The sequence below is a fragment of the Amphiprion ocellaris genome, chromosome 6, assembly GCF_022539595.1.
Source record: "Amphiprion ocellaris isolate individual 3 ecotype Okinawa chromosome 6, ASM2253959v1, whole genome shotgun sequence".
Taxonomy (NCBI): domain Eukaryota; kingdom Metazoa; phylum Chordata; class Actinopteri; family Pomacentridae; genus Amphiprion; species Amphiprion ocellaris.
This window is the reverse complement of record NC_072771.1, coordinates 27,065,071-27,082,078: the sequence shown is the minus strand read 5'-3', so window position 1 is coordinate 27,082,078 and position 17,008 is coordinate 27,065,071. Positions and strand designations below refer to the sequence as shown.

The 17,008-nt window shown below is 39.2% G+C and overlaps 2 protein-coding genes across 4 annotated transcripts in view; both read left to right on the top strand.

Moving 5' to 3' along the window:
- The window catches only part of nipbla (NIPBL cohesin loading factor a), a 32,385-nt gene extending 25,922 nt beyond the window's left edge, over positions 1-6,463 (top strand). For both annotated transcript variants that reach the window (XM_023282138.3, XM_023282141.3), the window contains exons 39-49: positions 1-88; positions 328-418; positions 1,043-1,216; positions 1,462-1,652; positions 1,783-1,890; positions 2,459-2,659; positions 3,051-3,197; positions 3,308-3,684; positions 3,826-4,000; positions 4,882-5,079; positions 5,174-6,463. The exon at positions 1-88 is cut by the window's left edge and continues 67 nt beyond it. In XM_023282138.3, coding sequence (XP_023137906.1) covers positions 1-88; positions 328-418; positions 1,043-1,216; positions 1,462-1,652; positions 1,783-1,890; positions 2,459-2,659; positions 3,051-3,197; positions 3,308-3,684; positions 3,826-4,000; positions 4,882-5,079; positions 5,174-5,536 — 2,113 coding nt within the window. In that variant the 3' untranslated portion in view covers positions 5,537-6,463. The remainder of the gene's footprint in view (positions 89-327; positions 419-1,042; positions 1,217-1,461; positions 1,653-1,782; positions 1,891-2,458; positions 2,660-3,050; positions 3,198-3,307; positions 3,685-3,825; positions 4,001-4,881; positions 5,080-5,173) is intronic.
- A 625-nt stretch (positions 6,464-7,088) lies between these two features.
- ndc80 (NDC80 kinetochore complex component) lies at positions 7,089-14,991 on the top strand. Of its 2 annotated transcripts, none has more exons than XM_023282155.3 (17): positions 7,089-7,226; positions 7,722-7,820; positions 8,200-8,274; positions 8,755-8,881; positions 9,541-9,713; positions 9,844-9,946; positions 10,099-10,188; positions 10,350-10,443; positions 10,632-10,732; positions 11,093-11,237; positions 11,850-12,055; positions 12,314-12,463; positions 12,780-12,869; positions 13,369-13,461; positions 13,547-13,677; positions 13,848-13,950; positions 14,454-14,991. In XM_023282155.3, the coding sequence occupies exons 1-17, from the start codon at positions 7,219-7,221 to the stop codon at positions 14,580-14,582; spliced, it is 1,917 nt and encodes a 638-aa protein (XP_023137923.1). In that variant the 5' UTR covers positions 7,089-7,218; the 3' UTR covers positions 14,583-14,991. The 2 variants fall into 2 exon arrangements, with proteins under 2 accessions (XP_023137923.1, XP_054867090.1); XM_055011115.1 differs by lacking the exon at positions 7,089-7,226 and adding an exon at positions 7,387-7,506.
- The last annotated feature ends 2,017 nt before the right edge of the window (positions 14,992-17,008 follow it).

Genomic DNA, 17,008 nt, shown 5'->3' with positions numbered 1-17,008 from the left:
GCCTCTCCTACTGCGATCACTCTTCACTGTGGGTGCCCTGGCACGGCACTTTGATTTTGATCTGGAAGAGTTCAAGGGCACCAACAAGGTAGAATGGCAGTTATTATTAAGTAATAGTAGACATTTGAAATTAAAGCTTGGCGAACTATGGATTGCAGGTTTTAGTTCAATTATTAGTTTTTGGTCTCTGCCGTAGTTAGAGAAAATGTTTGTGCTACCCAAGTTTGAAACAAAGATGTGAAAGCCCATTACTCTTCCATTGCTGCTGTAACAAAGGATATAATGTATGCTGTCTCACAATTTTGTGATTATGTATGTTATGTATAGGTTGTTATCAAGGAGAAAGTTCTTGAACTGCTGCTATACTTCACCAAACACGAAGATGAGGAGGTCAAGTCCAAAGCCATCATTGGCTTAGGTAATAACACCATTTAAAAAAAAAAAAAAAAAAATTCAGTCAATCAAACTTGTTACAGAACATTTCAAGCATATCGGATTCAATTTTAAAGAACTTTAAAAGAGTTTGATTAAGCATACAATGTTAAAAACAGATTTAGAAACTAATGCACACCAGCACAACAAAGTTGAATAAGACAGAATAGGAAATGAGTATGTAAAGGATAACACAAGCAATAAAATGATAAAATATGACACAATATACTTTTTTGATTATTTCTTGGTCATTTTGCTTTTACTTCATAAATACGGTGGAGAGAGACAGGAAATATGGTGGAAGATAACAGGAGAATGTGGCATGTCCCTCAGCCATTTAACTATTGGGTAAACTCCAAAACCTGAATTTTAAAAATATGATTGAATTTGACAAATGTGAATTTCACCATATTTTTTGTGTGCCAAACTGTTATCTACTTATTGTTTAGAGAGGATGAAAGCATGGGATGTTGGGTTAGTCAGTCAGTGACCTACAGAGTCATATTTCCAACTTTCAGGACATCGGTGATAAGGTCAGAGATTTGCTAGAAGCTGAGACTGTATTGTTTATTTGTTCTTACATATCTTTGCTTTTTGTTTTTCTCTCCAGGTTTCCTTGTGATCATGCACCCCAGCCAGATGTTTGTCCCTGAGGTAAAATCCTTGTATAATGGCATTCTGGCTGACAGTGGCTCATCCATCAACCTCAAAATCCAGATCCTCAAAAACCTCCAGACATACCTTCAAGAGGAGGATACACGGATGCAGGAAGCAGACCGAGAATGTGAGTGAAGCTGGGATTGTGGCTGTCACAGCTTTTTGATTCTGCACTAAATTGTTACATCCTCCAATGGCATTTTGTTTGGAACACCACCGACAAAGCACAGTGATTAATGAATTGCTTCTTTTAAACATTTTCCTGTCAAAGCTGTGCTGTCAAATGTGCATCATTCATGGTATCTTACTTCAATAAATATAAACAATGTAATTGAAGGGAGAATCAACGCTTTGTATTGTGTGTCCTTGTAGGGAAGAAACTGTCCAAACAGGAGGATCTGAAGGAGATGGGAGACATCTCGTCAGGGATGAGCAGCTCCATTATGCAGCTTTATCTAAAACAGGTGTTGGAGGCATTCTTCCATACCCAGTCCAGCGTACGGCACTTTGCTCTCAGCGTCATAGCTCTCACACTCAACCAGGGTCTCATCCATCCTGTACAGGTAAGTTGAACATATTTAATAAACAACCAAGATCTAATACTTTGTGTGCAGTACTATAGCTAAAATCCTGTTACTTTCATTGTAAACAGAAATATAAGCATATACATTGGTTTTTGTCTTGTCCGTGTAGTGTGTACCCTACCTCATTGCAATGGGAACAGACCCAGAGTCCAGCATGAGGAACAAAGCTGATCAGCAACTGGTGGAGATTGACAAGAAGTACACAGGATTCATCCACGTGAGTTGGCGTTTAATTCTAGCACATTTTATAAATTCTAGCCTGTCGTCTTAGTCCACGATTTAACCCAGCTCAACAGTAAGTAATTCTAATACATCCTTTTCCCCCTGGTAACCTTTAGCACAGAATGAGCCGCAGATGGTCACTTTGTAACCCTGCAACATCTTAGCAACAATCGTAGAATGTGCAATTTGATCCTTGAATTGGTGCGATTTTTAAATGCTTTCATTTTATATGTATGTGTCTAAATGAGATACAGAAGTGCAAAAACAGTTAAAGATCTCTTCAGAAATAATGTTGTGCAGCTGTTTTACTGAAGTGGCTTTCACTGATGGCCAGTCATCCATCACTAGGTATATTCCTGCTAAATGCATCGCAGACAGAGTCTACATACAATAGTTTTCCCTTTAGGAGAATGTAGATGGAACATTTGCAATGCTGAAGAAACACTGTAACATGATGATTTTGTTTTATATTTTATTGGCACATTCTAATGGCAGTGACTGCCTCAGCAGCTGCCAGAAATGCTAAGTGTGTAACACTTTTCTTGCAACATATTGGATCACAGATGAAGGCAGTCGCTGGGATGAAGATGTCCTACAGCTTGCAGCAGGCCATTGCTTCGTCTCGTAAGGCCATCATAAGAGGCTTCAGACAGGATGAGACCCACTCAGCACTCTGTTCCCATCTCTTCACGATGATCCGGGGGAACCGGCAGCATCGGAGGGCTTTTCTCATCGCACTCCTGAACCTCTTTGATGACAGTGCTGTGAGTTAACCTGCACTCATCTTAACACGTCTTGTGCTTTGCTAAGCGTAAAGTGGCATTTCCTGATTACCCAAATACCAAGTGAAAATCCACCTTCTGTTCATTTACACATTTCCTGGCAGTGTGCCTTGGCAACAAATGTATTAAAATGTGTAAGTAATTTGTGTGACTCACAGGGATACAACTGATGTTAAAGAAAAATGTTGCATAAATAAACAACTGACGCTGCTGGGTGGAATCTGCGATTTTACTCTCTTGCAAACTTAACAAGACTAAGACTTTTTGACCATACATGAACACTTAAAGTCTAAATAGCCAACACTGCAGTGGGAGTTTGTACAAGTCACTAAATATCAGTCTCGCTCTTTCCTTCTTTTCTTTCTTTCTGCAGAAGACGGAAGTAAACATGCTGCTGTTTGTCGCAGACAACCTTGCTTGTTTCCCATACCAGAGCCAGGAGGAGCCTCTCTTCATCATGCACCACATTGACATCACCTTGTCTGTCTCTGGTAGCAACTTGCTGCAAACCTTCAAAGAGGTAGGATGGTATTTCCCAAAATATCTTGCATTTAAAATGTTATTTTTGGAGAAGAAATCAGGTTTAGTATTAATATGTATTTTATTGAACTGTCTTTTGTCTCTGTCCAGCTTCTGCTAAAGGAGCCGAGGCGTAAGGAGAAGAAAGTAAAGAAGGAGTGGAAGAGCACATCAGATGGGGAGGACGAAGAGGAAAAGATGAACTCTGATTCTCTCAGGAGTGACGATGAAGAAAACAGCAACAGTGATGAAGACAACGATGACGTGGTACGGCGGCCCAAAAAGACAAGACGACCTGTTGCAAACTCAGAGAGCTCAGAATCTGAATCAGATCTCGAGGATTTGGACGTGGAGGATGCAGAGAAAGTTATGAGACTCCTCCCAGATAATCCCATAGGTCTCTTGGACTTTGCGAATGCTGTTCAGGGCATCCTGCTTCTGCTAGTGCTCAAACAGCATCTGAAGAACCAGTACGGATTTTCTGACAGGTAAGCTCTCCCTAACCTCTACAGCCTTTATCTAAATAAACATATACATTTTTTATTGTGGATTCATTCCAATTTAGACGTTCTATGAAGTTTGTGAACTCCATAACCTCTATAACTTAGAAATGTTCTCTTTTTCAACAGTAAAATTCAGAAGTACTCTCCAACCGAGTCAGCCAAGGTGTACGATAAGGCAGTGAACAGAAAAAGCAACGTTCTCTTCCACCCACGACAAACCATTGACTTCATCTCCAACAACATGGCTCATGCCACGCTGACAGACGATGTAAAAAAGCGGATAGTCAGGCAGTACCTAGATGTAAGTAATAAAACTTCTTCTTACTCCCTTGCAAATGTTTTGTGCAGATCAATGATTGCCTGCCAGTCTTTCAATGGGTTTTGTTGACTCACATCAATATTTTAGTGCAATGTTATTTACAATTATCTGAAGAAAACCTTCCTACAAAAAATATTTTTACTCTGGACCTTAAATTTGAAATTAATAAAATATGAGCCTGGACTGACTGATTGTATTAAGTTTAGCATGCAGACGTGTCTCTGTGATTACATTAACAGCACTGGTTCCAGCTTTGCTAGAAAAGGGGCTCCATAAATACATACAGGGCTCCAGAGTTTTTTCTGCTCATAGAAAAGTGCATGTAGAAAAAAAATCACTTTGTTTCATGTGGGACAAATCTGGCATTACAATGCCCTAGTTTGCCTCTTTTCAAAAATAGTTTTTGGCCACACACATGTCTGAGCACTACAGCTACCAAACAGCACCTACCACAGCCTGCAGTGTGGGGTCTTTAGGGAACATTGGTAAATTGTAGTGTCTGTCGAGAAGAAAATGATCAGCAAGTGTTTTGCCTGTGACAAGGTGAGAGGTGCGACCAAATGAGAAAACTTGTTGCACCAGTGCTACCACTGAAAAAGTTAGTCTGGAGCCCTGACATATATAATATAAAACATCAGACCTTTCACTTAAGTATTTTTTTCTGAAGAGCATAGCAGGTTGATATGAGCATTAGGGCTCAGGTTTGTTTATTACACATTACATTGTGCAGCTGTGGTATATGAGTGCCCACGTAATTGAATACTTAAGAGTTACACCGACTGCATTTGGTTCTTAGATGCCTTGACATAATAATTTTGAAACTTCCTCTAAAAGTTAGTTTCTTATCTTTTCTCTCCTCACAGTTCAAGGTTCTGATGGAACATCTGGATCCAGATGAAGAGGATGAGGAGGGAGAAGCATCTGCCAGCGCCAACATCAGAAACAAAGCCATAAATGCCCTACTGGGAGGCTCCGGCCCCATGTCAGGACCCGGTCCACGAAATCAGGCAGGACCAGAGACGGATGATGATGATAGTGATGGTGACGAGAGGACCCCAGGGGTGAGATAGATGGATACTCTCACAATTTATTAAATGCTTTTCCAAGATGTGTGGGAAATTATTGCAACATTTCTTAATTGTGTTCTGTCTGCAGTCTTCTCGAAGGTCAAGGCGAGCGGGTGACTCCTCGGATCCCGGCCGTATGAGCGAGACAGTGGAGGCTATGGATGTGATCGCCCTTTGCTGCCCCAAATACAAGGACCGGCCGCAGATAGCTCGAGTCATCCAGAAGACCTCCAGTGGATACAGCATCCATTGGATGGCTGGCTCCTACTCGGGGCCCTGGGCAGAGGCCAAGAAACGTGATGGGCGCAAGCTGGTGCCTTGGGTGGACACTATTAAGGAGTCGGACATCATTTACAAGAAGATTGCCTTGACCAGCAACCACAAACTGAGCAACAAAGTAGTACAGACTTTACGCTCACTGTATGCAGCGCGGGAAGGCGGGGCTAGCTAATGGTCCCCGTTTGGTGTTTATTTTTTTTTTTTTAAATTTCTTTTTTTTAAATTTTTTTGTTCCCCTGCTCCATTTCTACTTTATCAAATCCTCTTCTTCCCTGCTCCTGCTCCTCCTCCTCAACCTGCCACCTCCAACAACACAGCCAAACTTCACTGGATTCCTACCCTCCCCTTCCTCATTTTTGTATGAAAACACAAGAGGGCAAGAATATTTGACACTACATACTTTTACATGAGTTATTCTTGCAAAAATGACACAAAACATAAGACTTATATTAGAGGGACTGCTCATGTTTTGTTTGTGTACAAGTTCAGAGGATAGAATCCTGAAGGCATTAAAGGAATAATTCACCCAAATTATCCCTTAAAAGGCTATCAGAAAAGAGACCTGGAGGGAAATGTTTTGTCAACATTGTTGTGGGAGCTCCTTCGCTGTTGTGCAGCAGATTCTAGTCGCTCATTTCTACTCCCACTGTATCATAGTTTAACACAACAAAAAACTAAAATGTTTATATCTCTGAAGACAAAAAAGCTGTAAAAAAAGAATAAAACCTTAAGTGAATGTTGGAAATTAGTCTTTTTGATGTTCTTATTAAAGTGTTTTTGGAGTTTATTATACTACTAGCACCCTGATGGTTTTTCCTTTTAGCTTTTAGATATTTGAAAAAAAAGGAGAAAAAAATGAAAAAATAAGAATTTTTATTTTTGTTCACTTTTATTTGTCCATGCTGTACAATGGCAGAGTCCTCTGAATATAATTTATTCTATTTCGAACTAAGCATGCAGTATATGTGGCCTATTGCAGGAGGATATTTTGTAAATGTAGATTTTGTTGTATTAGGTCACCCTAGTAATAAGAGGAAAAGGGATCCATGCCCTTTTGGTGGAACAAATACTGCAATAAATTTTCTACTTCTCTTTGTCACTTGTCTGCTCAAAGTGTTAATCTGATCTTTTCATTTTGCAAAGTGAAGCAAAGTATTGGACCTGGATACTAGGGTTGAAACATAGGGTTGAAATGACAAGAGGATTTATCATGCGAGGGAAATGATGCCAGAAAACTTGAATGCTAACATTTCTGTCAATAGATGTCAGAGCAAACAAAAACAGGTCTGATCATAATGTGGTCTTAGTTATTATCCTGTAGAACAGTCCTGTTATACTGGCTGTTTACTCCTTGGAGAGTCAGGTTACACCTTCAGTATGTCAAATAATAGGATTATTATTCAGAGCTTGTGTAATAGATAATACTTTGCCAGAGGACTTTTCCAGCATTGTAAATATTATATTTGTGCAACCCTGTGTGAAACAGTTTACATCTGTTATTATTGTGATTTTTTGTTTAGATAACTTTCAAAATGACAATTACAAGTTTCGAGATTTACATGTTAAACTGAAGTGTAATCTTGCCACTCATCCTACAGTTTGTCCCTCAGAAGGTCTGGAGTATTAGACACTCTGCTCCACACCAGTTGGTGGCGGTAGTGCACCAATTCGTTGTTTTCCAGCTGCCAGTAAACGTCGAAGAAAAACAAGGAGCCCTCCGCTGGCCTATGTGTCGAAGCGAATCATTCTTGGACCAAACGGCGCTCCGTACTTGTACGGTAGTTTTGGCGGGGTTTACGAATATTTTCGGATGTTCGGTTAGTTTGAAAACATTGGCGACCACCCTGCGGAAAAATGGAACGGTACGTATAAAGGCTACTGGAAAGCACTGTATTTTTCGATACTGAAGGTAGTTAGCAAACAAGACATGTAATGTTTCTGGTAGTTCGGTAAAGATGCTACCAGCTAGTCGCGGTTCTTGTCTGACGCTAACTGCCGTTAATTTAAACAGCGTTACCAGCCGCAACGGATACTTTACGACAGATGCACTTTCTAACACCAATTTGCAGATTTATCGAGAGCACAGTTAATTCGTCATGTTGCGTTATCTCCAGTTCAAGTGAGCTCATTGTAGGATTATAGGTACATAGTTAGCTAAGCTTCCACATAACCATATACCGAGATTCTGCGGCTTTTCGTTAGCTAGCTGTAGCCATAGTGACTCACCGTGATTTCTAAATATAGATATCATTATGACAGTAATACGGAGTTTTGTGTATTTTTGGGAGACATGGCACAGCGGTGGAATAACATTAATAACGGATATCTGTTTCTGTTTTGTAATGACTTGTTTCCAGTGGAAGGATGAGTCGAGCAACAGGCAGCAGACCATCGGATCTGCCGATGCGAGTGCAAGATAGCAACAGGATGAGCATGGTATACACAACGCCCCAGAGGTTAGTTTGAAGACATGCCATAAATTCAAACACAATAATTAGTCAGCAGGGATATTGATTTTCTTTACCACGGACTGTCCAGTCTTTCATGTGTTTAATTTGTAATTGTTGTAACCTAATGTTTACCAATTGCAGGATTTGCTTTTTGGATACCGTTAATAACGGAAGGTATCCAAAATATTTGATTGAGATAGTTTAGTTTGGACTGCACATGCACATTAAGATATTGGATGTACTTTCCTGCTGTTCCCTATGTGTGTAATGACAAAGTGGGGCTTCCTAGTTCAGTCTTTGTTTTAATTTTGACATAGTGTACTGTTTCAAATGTGAACCAGCAACTAGATCACATTCATTTCTTAAAAGCTTTGTTCCTTTACAGCAAATTTGGGAAACTCAGCATCCCCAAACCACAGTCTGGGACCTCTGAGAGACGGACCAGCTTCTTTGGTGCCCGGTATGTGAATTATTTTTGCAAAAATGTAGAAAATTGAAGTGTAAAACCAACTTTGAAAGACAGAGCATAGGATATATCCATACATTCATTCAGTGTGTGTATTGCAGATTGAAAGATTAAATATAATACATAATGAAAATACGCAGTTTAAACCTTAAACATTGTATACCCTGTGAATATGAGACCAAAGGGAGTAATACTTCTGTACAAAGCTTAACTAACTGAGCTTTAAGTATCTTGATTTAAACCAGTGTTACACACACTGTAATAAAAGGATTTAAATGATTGTCGTACTCAAGCTACAGCCAGTCTGATTCATGATAAATTACAAACCAAGTGAGAGTAACTTTTGGTTTTGCATTGACTTTGTTCGATAATGCAGTTATTTAGATGCATGAAAAGGAAGTTTGACAGTTTCTTGTTAATGAACAAAACTTGTATTTGATTTGTGTTATTATATTATAATTATATTGACTGCAGGACTAGTGGAGCCGGCATGCCGCGTAACAGCATCATGTCAGGGTTTGGAGGAACTGAGAAGATCAAAGATGCCAGACCTCTGCATGATAAATCTTTTGTTCAGCAGTGTATCAGGCAGCTACATGAGGTAAGATACTTTATTCTCAGTCTTGATGCCCCATATTGGTTAAATAATATTCTAATTTATTACCCTGGTTTAAGCAAATGTATATCTTTTTTTTTTTTATACTTTGTTTACACTTACTGTTACACAGTACTTCTTATATTTATGCTTCTTTTACTTGTAGCATTTCTTATTTGGCATTTCTCAGGTTTAGATTTGTTTATTTATTCTTTTACTGTCTGTTGCTGTTGCTAGATACTGCTCTCTTTAAAACAAGTCAAATTTGGATTCTGATAACACTGTATCTGCCAATAAAGGCTTTAAAGTTGAATGTGGCCCAAAAAGCACATTCACAGAAAGATGAGATCAAAATGTTACCTAAAAATACACATAGCCTATACTACATGTAAATTAAAATGCTTTTGTTATTTTGTCAAGTAAATGTGCAAATGTGAAGAGCGCTGGGTATGGTATTGGACATCATGAGAAGAGTGGGCATAACATGTTAAATCCACTATAGGAGAGACTTGATATTCTTTACAAATAGATTGAAAATATATTGGCAATGGCAATTGGCCAAAATGAGTTTGAAAATGTTGACATATTAGATAACAGCAAAAATGCATCCCAAGTAGGAATCTGTACTTTGGTCCAACCAGATTTTCTCTGTTGTAATTTTCTAGTTCCTGACAGAGCAGGGCTACCCAGGCACTTTGTCATCCAAGACCCTCCAGTCTCCCTCTACCAAGGAGTTTGTCAAGATGTTTGAGTTCATTTACCGGCAGCTAGACCCAACCTTTGAGATGCCAAACTCAAAAGTTGAGGAGGAGATTCCAGCTCTCCTGAAAGCCTTGAGGTAAAAATACTATGCTTTAGTGTGAATAAGTGATCTATCTATCCATCTATCTATCTAGCCTTCATATTGTCTTCTGTATTGTCAGAGGCATTGCTGGCTGTCGGTCTGTACATCTGGTTTCTTGTTTCAGGTATCCATTTGTTCTCTCCAAGTCTTCAATGTATTCTGTCGGAGCTCCCCATACCTGGCCTCAAGCCTTGGCCGCTCTTGTGTGGCTAATCGATACCGTCAAGGTGAGGAACAAGCACTTCTAAATGGAGTCACATTGAACTGTTGCTGTTTAAAGATTAATTTGCATAGGTTGCAAAAATCACCAAAAACAAAGCAAAAAACAGTACAAGTGTGATTTTTGTTTTCCTTATTATTTCATGTGTCTGTGTGTCAGATCAACTGGAGTTTGATGAAGCAGGATCTGCTATTCAGTGACTTCTGTGAAGACAGTGACAGCATTGAGGAGGGAGCTGAGTATAACAAGGTCCTACATAGTTGCTGATACAGTATATTGCAAATCCATAGAGGTTTCTCTTCCTGTGTTGTTTACCAGAGTCATCGTCCTCAACAGAAATGAATAGTATATAGATGCCCTAAATCTATACATTTTTTTTCAATGTCCCTTTTCACTTTGTTCTTGTGCAGCTCTTCCTGGACTACACAGCTGAAACATACTCCAAGTTCATGCAGGGTGATGACACATTTGAGGAGGAGGATGAAGCTTTCCTAACTAAACTAAGTAAGCCCTGCATCTCAATAATATTATTTTGGTTTTTAAAAATTCTGAATGGGATTTGTATATATTCATACATATTGTTATCCCTGTTAGCAGATTGAATTCATATTTACAATTTTAAGGTCAAATTACAGTTCCATCCAAAAATTCAAGTGAAAATCAACAAGAGGATTGTATGTTTGTCCTTACAGAGAAGCTTTACAATGTTGATGAAGCCATGCTGGTCTCGATGGAGGAGAAGCACAGAATGCTCAGTAAAGAGGTTGAACAACTGGAGAAGGAGAGTCAGACTGTAAGACTTTTGTACTAATATTTGCATGTGTCCGATAGCCTAGATAGTGTGGATGTTTGCATTGTTATATGCAATGAGGATGATTTTACTGTATTGACTGGAATTGGATCAAGTGGAAACTAAGAAAACCTGAGTACTTTAAACAAAAAATGCTGCACAAAATGATGGGGAAATGGAGATGTATATGACAAGGAAGTGCAAATGTTTTTAAGCCACAAATGAAACATGCTGTATTTTGCCTTTGGGCTGTTATAGATTGCATACTTAATTGTGCTTGGTTCTGTCAGTAATATGAAACATCATCAGCGTGAGCAACAATACATCAGATAATCAGATAATTTTCCCTCTCCTCCTGGACAGGACCGTCTAATGACCAAGAGAATGGAAAAGATGAAGTTGCAGGCAGACCTCAAGAAACTCCAGAGTTATCGAAGCAGCCTGGAGACTTTCGAAGCCAATCTGGAGAAGAAAGCTTCAGAACTGGATGATGAGCTGGACACCACTGGTAGATATAGGCAATATATTGTTCTTCTAACCTTGTCAGTCAGCCAGTCACAGGTAGGATGCACTGAATAACTTGTCTGTTAAAAAGTTAAAATATGTTTTAAAAAAAAAAAAAAAAAAATTAAAAAATCTATGTCTGGATCTGAATTTTGATTCACAATGAAGTCTTTGCAGTTGCTAAGTAACTGGAATTACACATTTACAAGTTCTTTATGAGCTTGTGCACACTCGCCACCAACAAAACAAGCACTCTAGTTTTGGACTGGACTCATGTCTTGGCTGAGATCCTTTCTCATTTTTAGTCCCGGTTTGAAAACGCTTAGCATTCCTGTTTTTAATTAACAACCCACTGGAGATCATACTTTACAGTGTTTTAAAACAAAAGAAAAGAAAATTAATTCTCTTACTATGAGCTTGTAATTACTCAGTGCAAACTTTACTAGTAACTACGGTACACTGGTTTAAAGTATTCCATAGTTACCCAGGTTAAAATAAATGGTAATGTGGTCACAAGTGGGATGACTGGCTCTTGCACAACAGCTGTGAATGTTTCCAATCAGATCAGAGGATTGTATGTGGTCTGATTTCATATATTCATATTGTCATTTTTCAGTCAGTCATCTGGAAACTCTGAAACATGAGAGGAATGAACTGCAACACCTCCTGCAAAACCAGAAGTTTACTCCAGCTGATGTAGAGAGGATCAACAGAGAGAAGAGGGAACTCCAGCAGACCATCTCCAGTCTCAGCAAGTCTCTTGAAGATGCTGAACAGCACAAGTGGAATGAAGAGATTGCATTTGCCAAAGCCAAAGAGAAGGTACTGTATGTGTACATTTCTTGTATATGCACAGACGAGTAGCCATAAACTTATCTGGTTAGCTGGTTTTAAATTATTTTTGTAATTTCAGGATTATGTTTTACTGTGTGTCCGTGCCTTCGTACTACCTGGTTTATAGTCAGTATGTTTCTCATCGCTGGATGAGAAACATACATATTTTTGACCCATCATTTCACTTGTTTCTTTGCTTCTCTTATGCCTTTCCATGTCTTTATTCCCTTCAATTCCAAATTCCAGGCAGAGTTGAAACTGGCAGAGTACCACAAGCTGGCACGTAAACTGAAGCTGATACCACAGTCGGCAGAGAATGCCTGTGGTCACGACTTTGAGATCAGACCTTCTGAATGTGGGCCTGGCAGCATGGTTCAGTATAAAATGCAGATACAGGTACTAACTGCTCATGATCTTGTTTACACAGGTATTTGAATTTGTTCTGTTTGATGGTTATCATGTCAGCATGAACAAGACTATCTTACAGTCCAACACAGCATGGCACTATTCAGTTTTTTTCCATGTGCTTTTAGTTGCTGCTTGGGCATGCATCTTTTAAATTCACACAGCTGGCATCATGAATCTGGGAATGGTGCATTTATTCAGTCGTGGTGCTTTTGTTGTAGCTTGCTGAAAGTCTGTAATTTAATTGTGTATGATGATAGAGTAATATAGTTTGTGTAGTTAGTCTGATTGGTGCTGTGTATTCCAGATGCGTCTGAGAAAGCTGATCAGTGACGTGGAGGAGGAGAACAGTCGATTAACCAATGCCAACCTCAGTCTGGAGGAGTCTTGTGAACAGGTAACCAAACTTTAATACATCCATCCATCATCTATACACCATTTAATCCTCATTAGGGTCGTGGGGGGGCTGGAGTCTATCCCAGCTGACTCGGGCGAAGGCAGGGGACACCCTGGACAGGTCGCCAGTCTGTCGCAGGGCTACAGATACAGACAAACAATCACACTCGCATTCACACCTACGGTCAATTTAGAATCACCAATTAACCTCAGCATGTTTGTGGACTGTGGGAGGAAGCCGGAGAACCTGGAGAAAACCCACCATGCACAGGGAGAACATGCAAACTCCATGCAGAAAGATCCTGGGAAAGCCAGGACACAAACCAGGGATCTTCTTGCTGCAAGGCGAAAGTGCTAACCACTACACCACTGTGCAACCCAACTTTAATACAACTGTGTTATAATTATTTCCAGAAATATTACGATAAATGGTAACAGTCACATCATAGCCCAGTTGTATTGTTGCATTTGCAATGCATCTGTGTATGTGTGTGTCTTAGGTTAATTTCGACATCACAGAAAAGTCCAATGATGTGAAACAGCTGAGAGAGCAGATACGCAAACTGGATGAACGGCTGGATTTTGACATGCAGGTATAGTCCATTGTCGGCACCATGATACAGAAAATACAAAATTGTTTTGTATTTGTGGTGCTTCATACTGTGTGTTTCTGTACAGGAAATTGCCCGTGAGGAACAAGAGTGGGCCGCAGAGATAGAGTCTGTAGAAAATCACTGTAAACTTCTGGAAAAGAAAGTAAATTATGGATATGATGAGGCTGTCCAACAACTGAAGGCGGCACAACAAGAGTAAGCAGCAACTGTAAAAATCCTAGTTTAGCTTCATATCTCTACCTTATTTAGTCACAGGTTCATAAAACGAGGCTTGTTGTGTGATCTTTTGTGGGGTCTTTTTTTCTAAGTCTAAATGATGGGCCATTTGTTTGAGAATAAAATGCTTGTGGTCCTCTCTTCCCAAGGTATCACCTGGTGCTGCAGGAGACCAATGAGGAGAGGCGAACAGTAGCCAACAACCTGGCGTCTGTATTTACCACAGCTGCAGACCACCTGTCCATCACAGAGGTAACCCTCCTACAGCTGCATATATCTTTCTTGCATAATGAGAAAGAATCTGCATCTCAAAAAACAAATTTTAATTCAGAGGTGTGAGCATCTACACACTTCGTTGAACACAAGGCATTAATTGTACTGAAGGGCAAAAAAGGCTAATGTGCTGATTAACTTAAGTGGTTCATGCTCCCAGTGCAATCATCAGAACCACTGAATATTTTAGGAATTTCGCTGGGCTTTAGATGTGACTATATTCATTATGACTAAATAGCTCAGAAGTTGAAATATGAGTGTATCAGGTGCAGTAAAGAAAGTACAGCGACACTGTAATCTATACTAATGTAGAGAAAAATCTGTTTTGAGAAACTGAAATCTGTCTGAGTCTTTGTGTCTGTATTCATATTTTTCAAATACATTGATGTGTTTATGTAAACATGGTGAGGCGGTTCTCAGTTCATGGAGCTGCAACTGGCTTTTTTTTCTCACCACTATCTCCTGTGGTTGCTGTACAACAGAAGTGCCTGGAGGATCTGCACAGGCAGGTGCAGCGTGTCTGCTCAAAGGCTGTTGAAGAGGACAAGGCTGCTGTCCAAAAGCTGCGGGAAACCTTGAAGAGCTTCAAGTCTAAGGCCAATAGTTTGTAAAGAGAGGCAGCAGGATGGAATTGATTTGGAAATGTGGATTTCCTATCATTTATGTTTTGTTTTTCATTTTAGAAAAGAATAAAGCTGATTTTCATTTGTTTGTTCTTAACTTTTTTATAACTTTCAACCTTATGTTAATGCTATTTTAAGATCTGATGCCATGTATATATTAACTGAAAATAAACAAGAACAGTTCTGTGTGTTAGTTTGTAATTACATCAGTGTCTGTTGTTGTCACAGACGCATTGCAAATACTAATTGGTTGTGTTAACATTCAAGTTTGTAAGTAGTTGTTTGATCCTTACAGAGACTGGATTTCTATGTGTTTGTGTGCATTCTGTGTCACTGCATTTAAACACTTTTGTTTTTTAATGCACAATAAAGCTTCATAATAAACCTTCCAAATTCTGTTTTGCAATGTAATACATGTCAACTAGACAAGTGAGAAGGTGTTTAATGCTTTTATGTAATGAAACAAGTTCTGGACCGTTTATATACTATATACCAAAACAAAAGGAAAAACATTTCAAAGGTATAAACCTTGATCAGTCTATCTTCACTGTATTTGGTAGATAGTCGTGTTATATAGAAGCCACTAGAGGGCAGCAGACTCCACTTCCTGCTGAAACTTGTTCCTTGTAGCCTGATAAGCACATAAATGTGATGTTTCTGTTAAGCCCAGTTTATAAAGGATGGCAAAACATTTTTAAATCTCTCTTTTCTTCATTGTTCTAAAAGGTCCTTCTCCAACCTACTGGATGACTGGTTTGATTGCAGTGGGAGCCAACATTAACCAGTCCCACCAGTTCAACTCCTAATTGTGTGGCTTAAGACAACAACATTCCTACAGCACCGCTCAGTACAAAATGAACCAACATTGTACTTTGGTGACAAACTGGTAAGTTTCAGTCATTGAATTACGCTTATATTTGGAGTTTTGTCTGGAGCTCTGCTTGTTCTTTGATCCAGTCTTGATAATATGCAAGATGAAATGTTTTTCTGACACGTTTATGAATTCAGCTTCATTCAGATATTGGTTCAGACAATTGGTGGTTAATGGAGAAAGAGCAGCAGGCATAGTTTCCACTTGTGTCAGTCTCATCCTATTTTTACCAAGCACATTAAAGCATTTAACTTCCACATATCAGCCAAAACCCATAAAACTGACTGACTCATTAGTAAATGAGATGTTTATTTTAGGTGGTTTCAATTTTTTCTGCCCTTCTGGCATGAACATTTATTGCAAATCCTTTTACCGAGGCAAAGTTGGCAGTGAGGACACAAACAGGAAGTGGTACATATTTCTCCACAATACTTTTCCCAGTTATGGTCAACATAGCTTATTGTACCTGTTTCCAATGAACTCTGCATACTTGGCATCCAGTATTAGTCATTTTTTTTGCATCTATATTCAGTCCAGAGATTCAATCCAGACATCCTGTGGCGATCCGCCTACAATTCTGATTCTGGTTTGAAAACATAGTTGGAGAAGCTTTAAATCTGTCTGTATGTTGTAATATCAGCTCTGATCCAGCGTTTGTCAGACTGACGCTTCAGGGTTCACAGACCCAAAGGACCTTTTTAAAATAAAGATGTCTGTTTTCTAATTCAGCTTTCTTTGTTGGACACAGTGGTGTTGATTTATGGTTTCACAGAAGAGCATCTCTTTCCAATTCCCGCATGTTGTTCCACTTTAAACGGAGCATCCACCCTAAACCTGTTAAAATTATACGTGTCGCTGCTGCTTTCACTTTGTTTTCATTTGGTTTTGTCGTTTTCTACTTCGTTGTAAAAATGTGAATGATTTGATGCAATAATTTTAAAGGGGATCATTTTATACCAATGAAACTAAGGAAAATGTTAAGTCTGGGCTTCAGTAAGTGTCTTAAACAGAAGCTCAGAGTTGCACACTGCCTTGATTCTTCCCTTAATGTCTTAAGTGGAGCTGCAGCTACTGAGAAAAGCAGGTGGGTTTAGTGCCTTTAATGTGCGAATGTCTTGGATTTGTTACTCTTTTAACCTGTTGTAATGCATCCTGTGCTGGAAATGTAACAAAATTGAAACAAATCAATTCTTTAATCACTTTGCAAAACAAGAGAATATGACATTTGTTGTAGCCTTTCAAATGTAATGATTTGCTGCATTGTTAATTGAATAACTTTGGTCTTTGGACTGTTGACACCTTGGATGCTGACAAATTTCAAAGACTCAACATTTTATCTGTTAATTCAGAAAACAATCTGCAGATGAATCAGTAATCAAAATAACTGCTAGCTGAAATCCACAAAATACCTCCAAATCCTCAAACAGCGAGTGTTTCAGGCATGTCTAAAGTGTATCCCTGAGATTTCAGGTGGTGACCGAACCCTGAAAGTCCACATCATGTCAATACAGTAAGGACGTTCTCACAGAGGGACTGCTTGAAA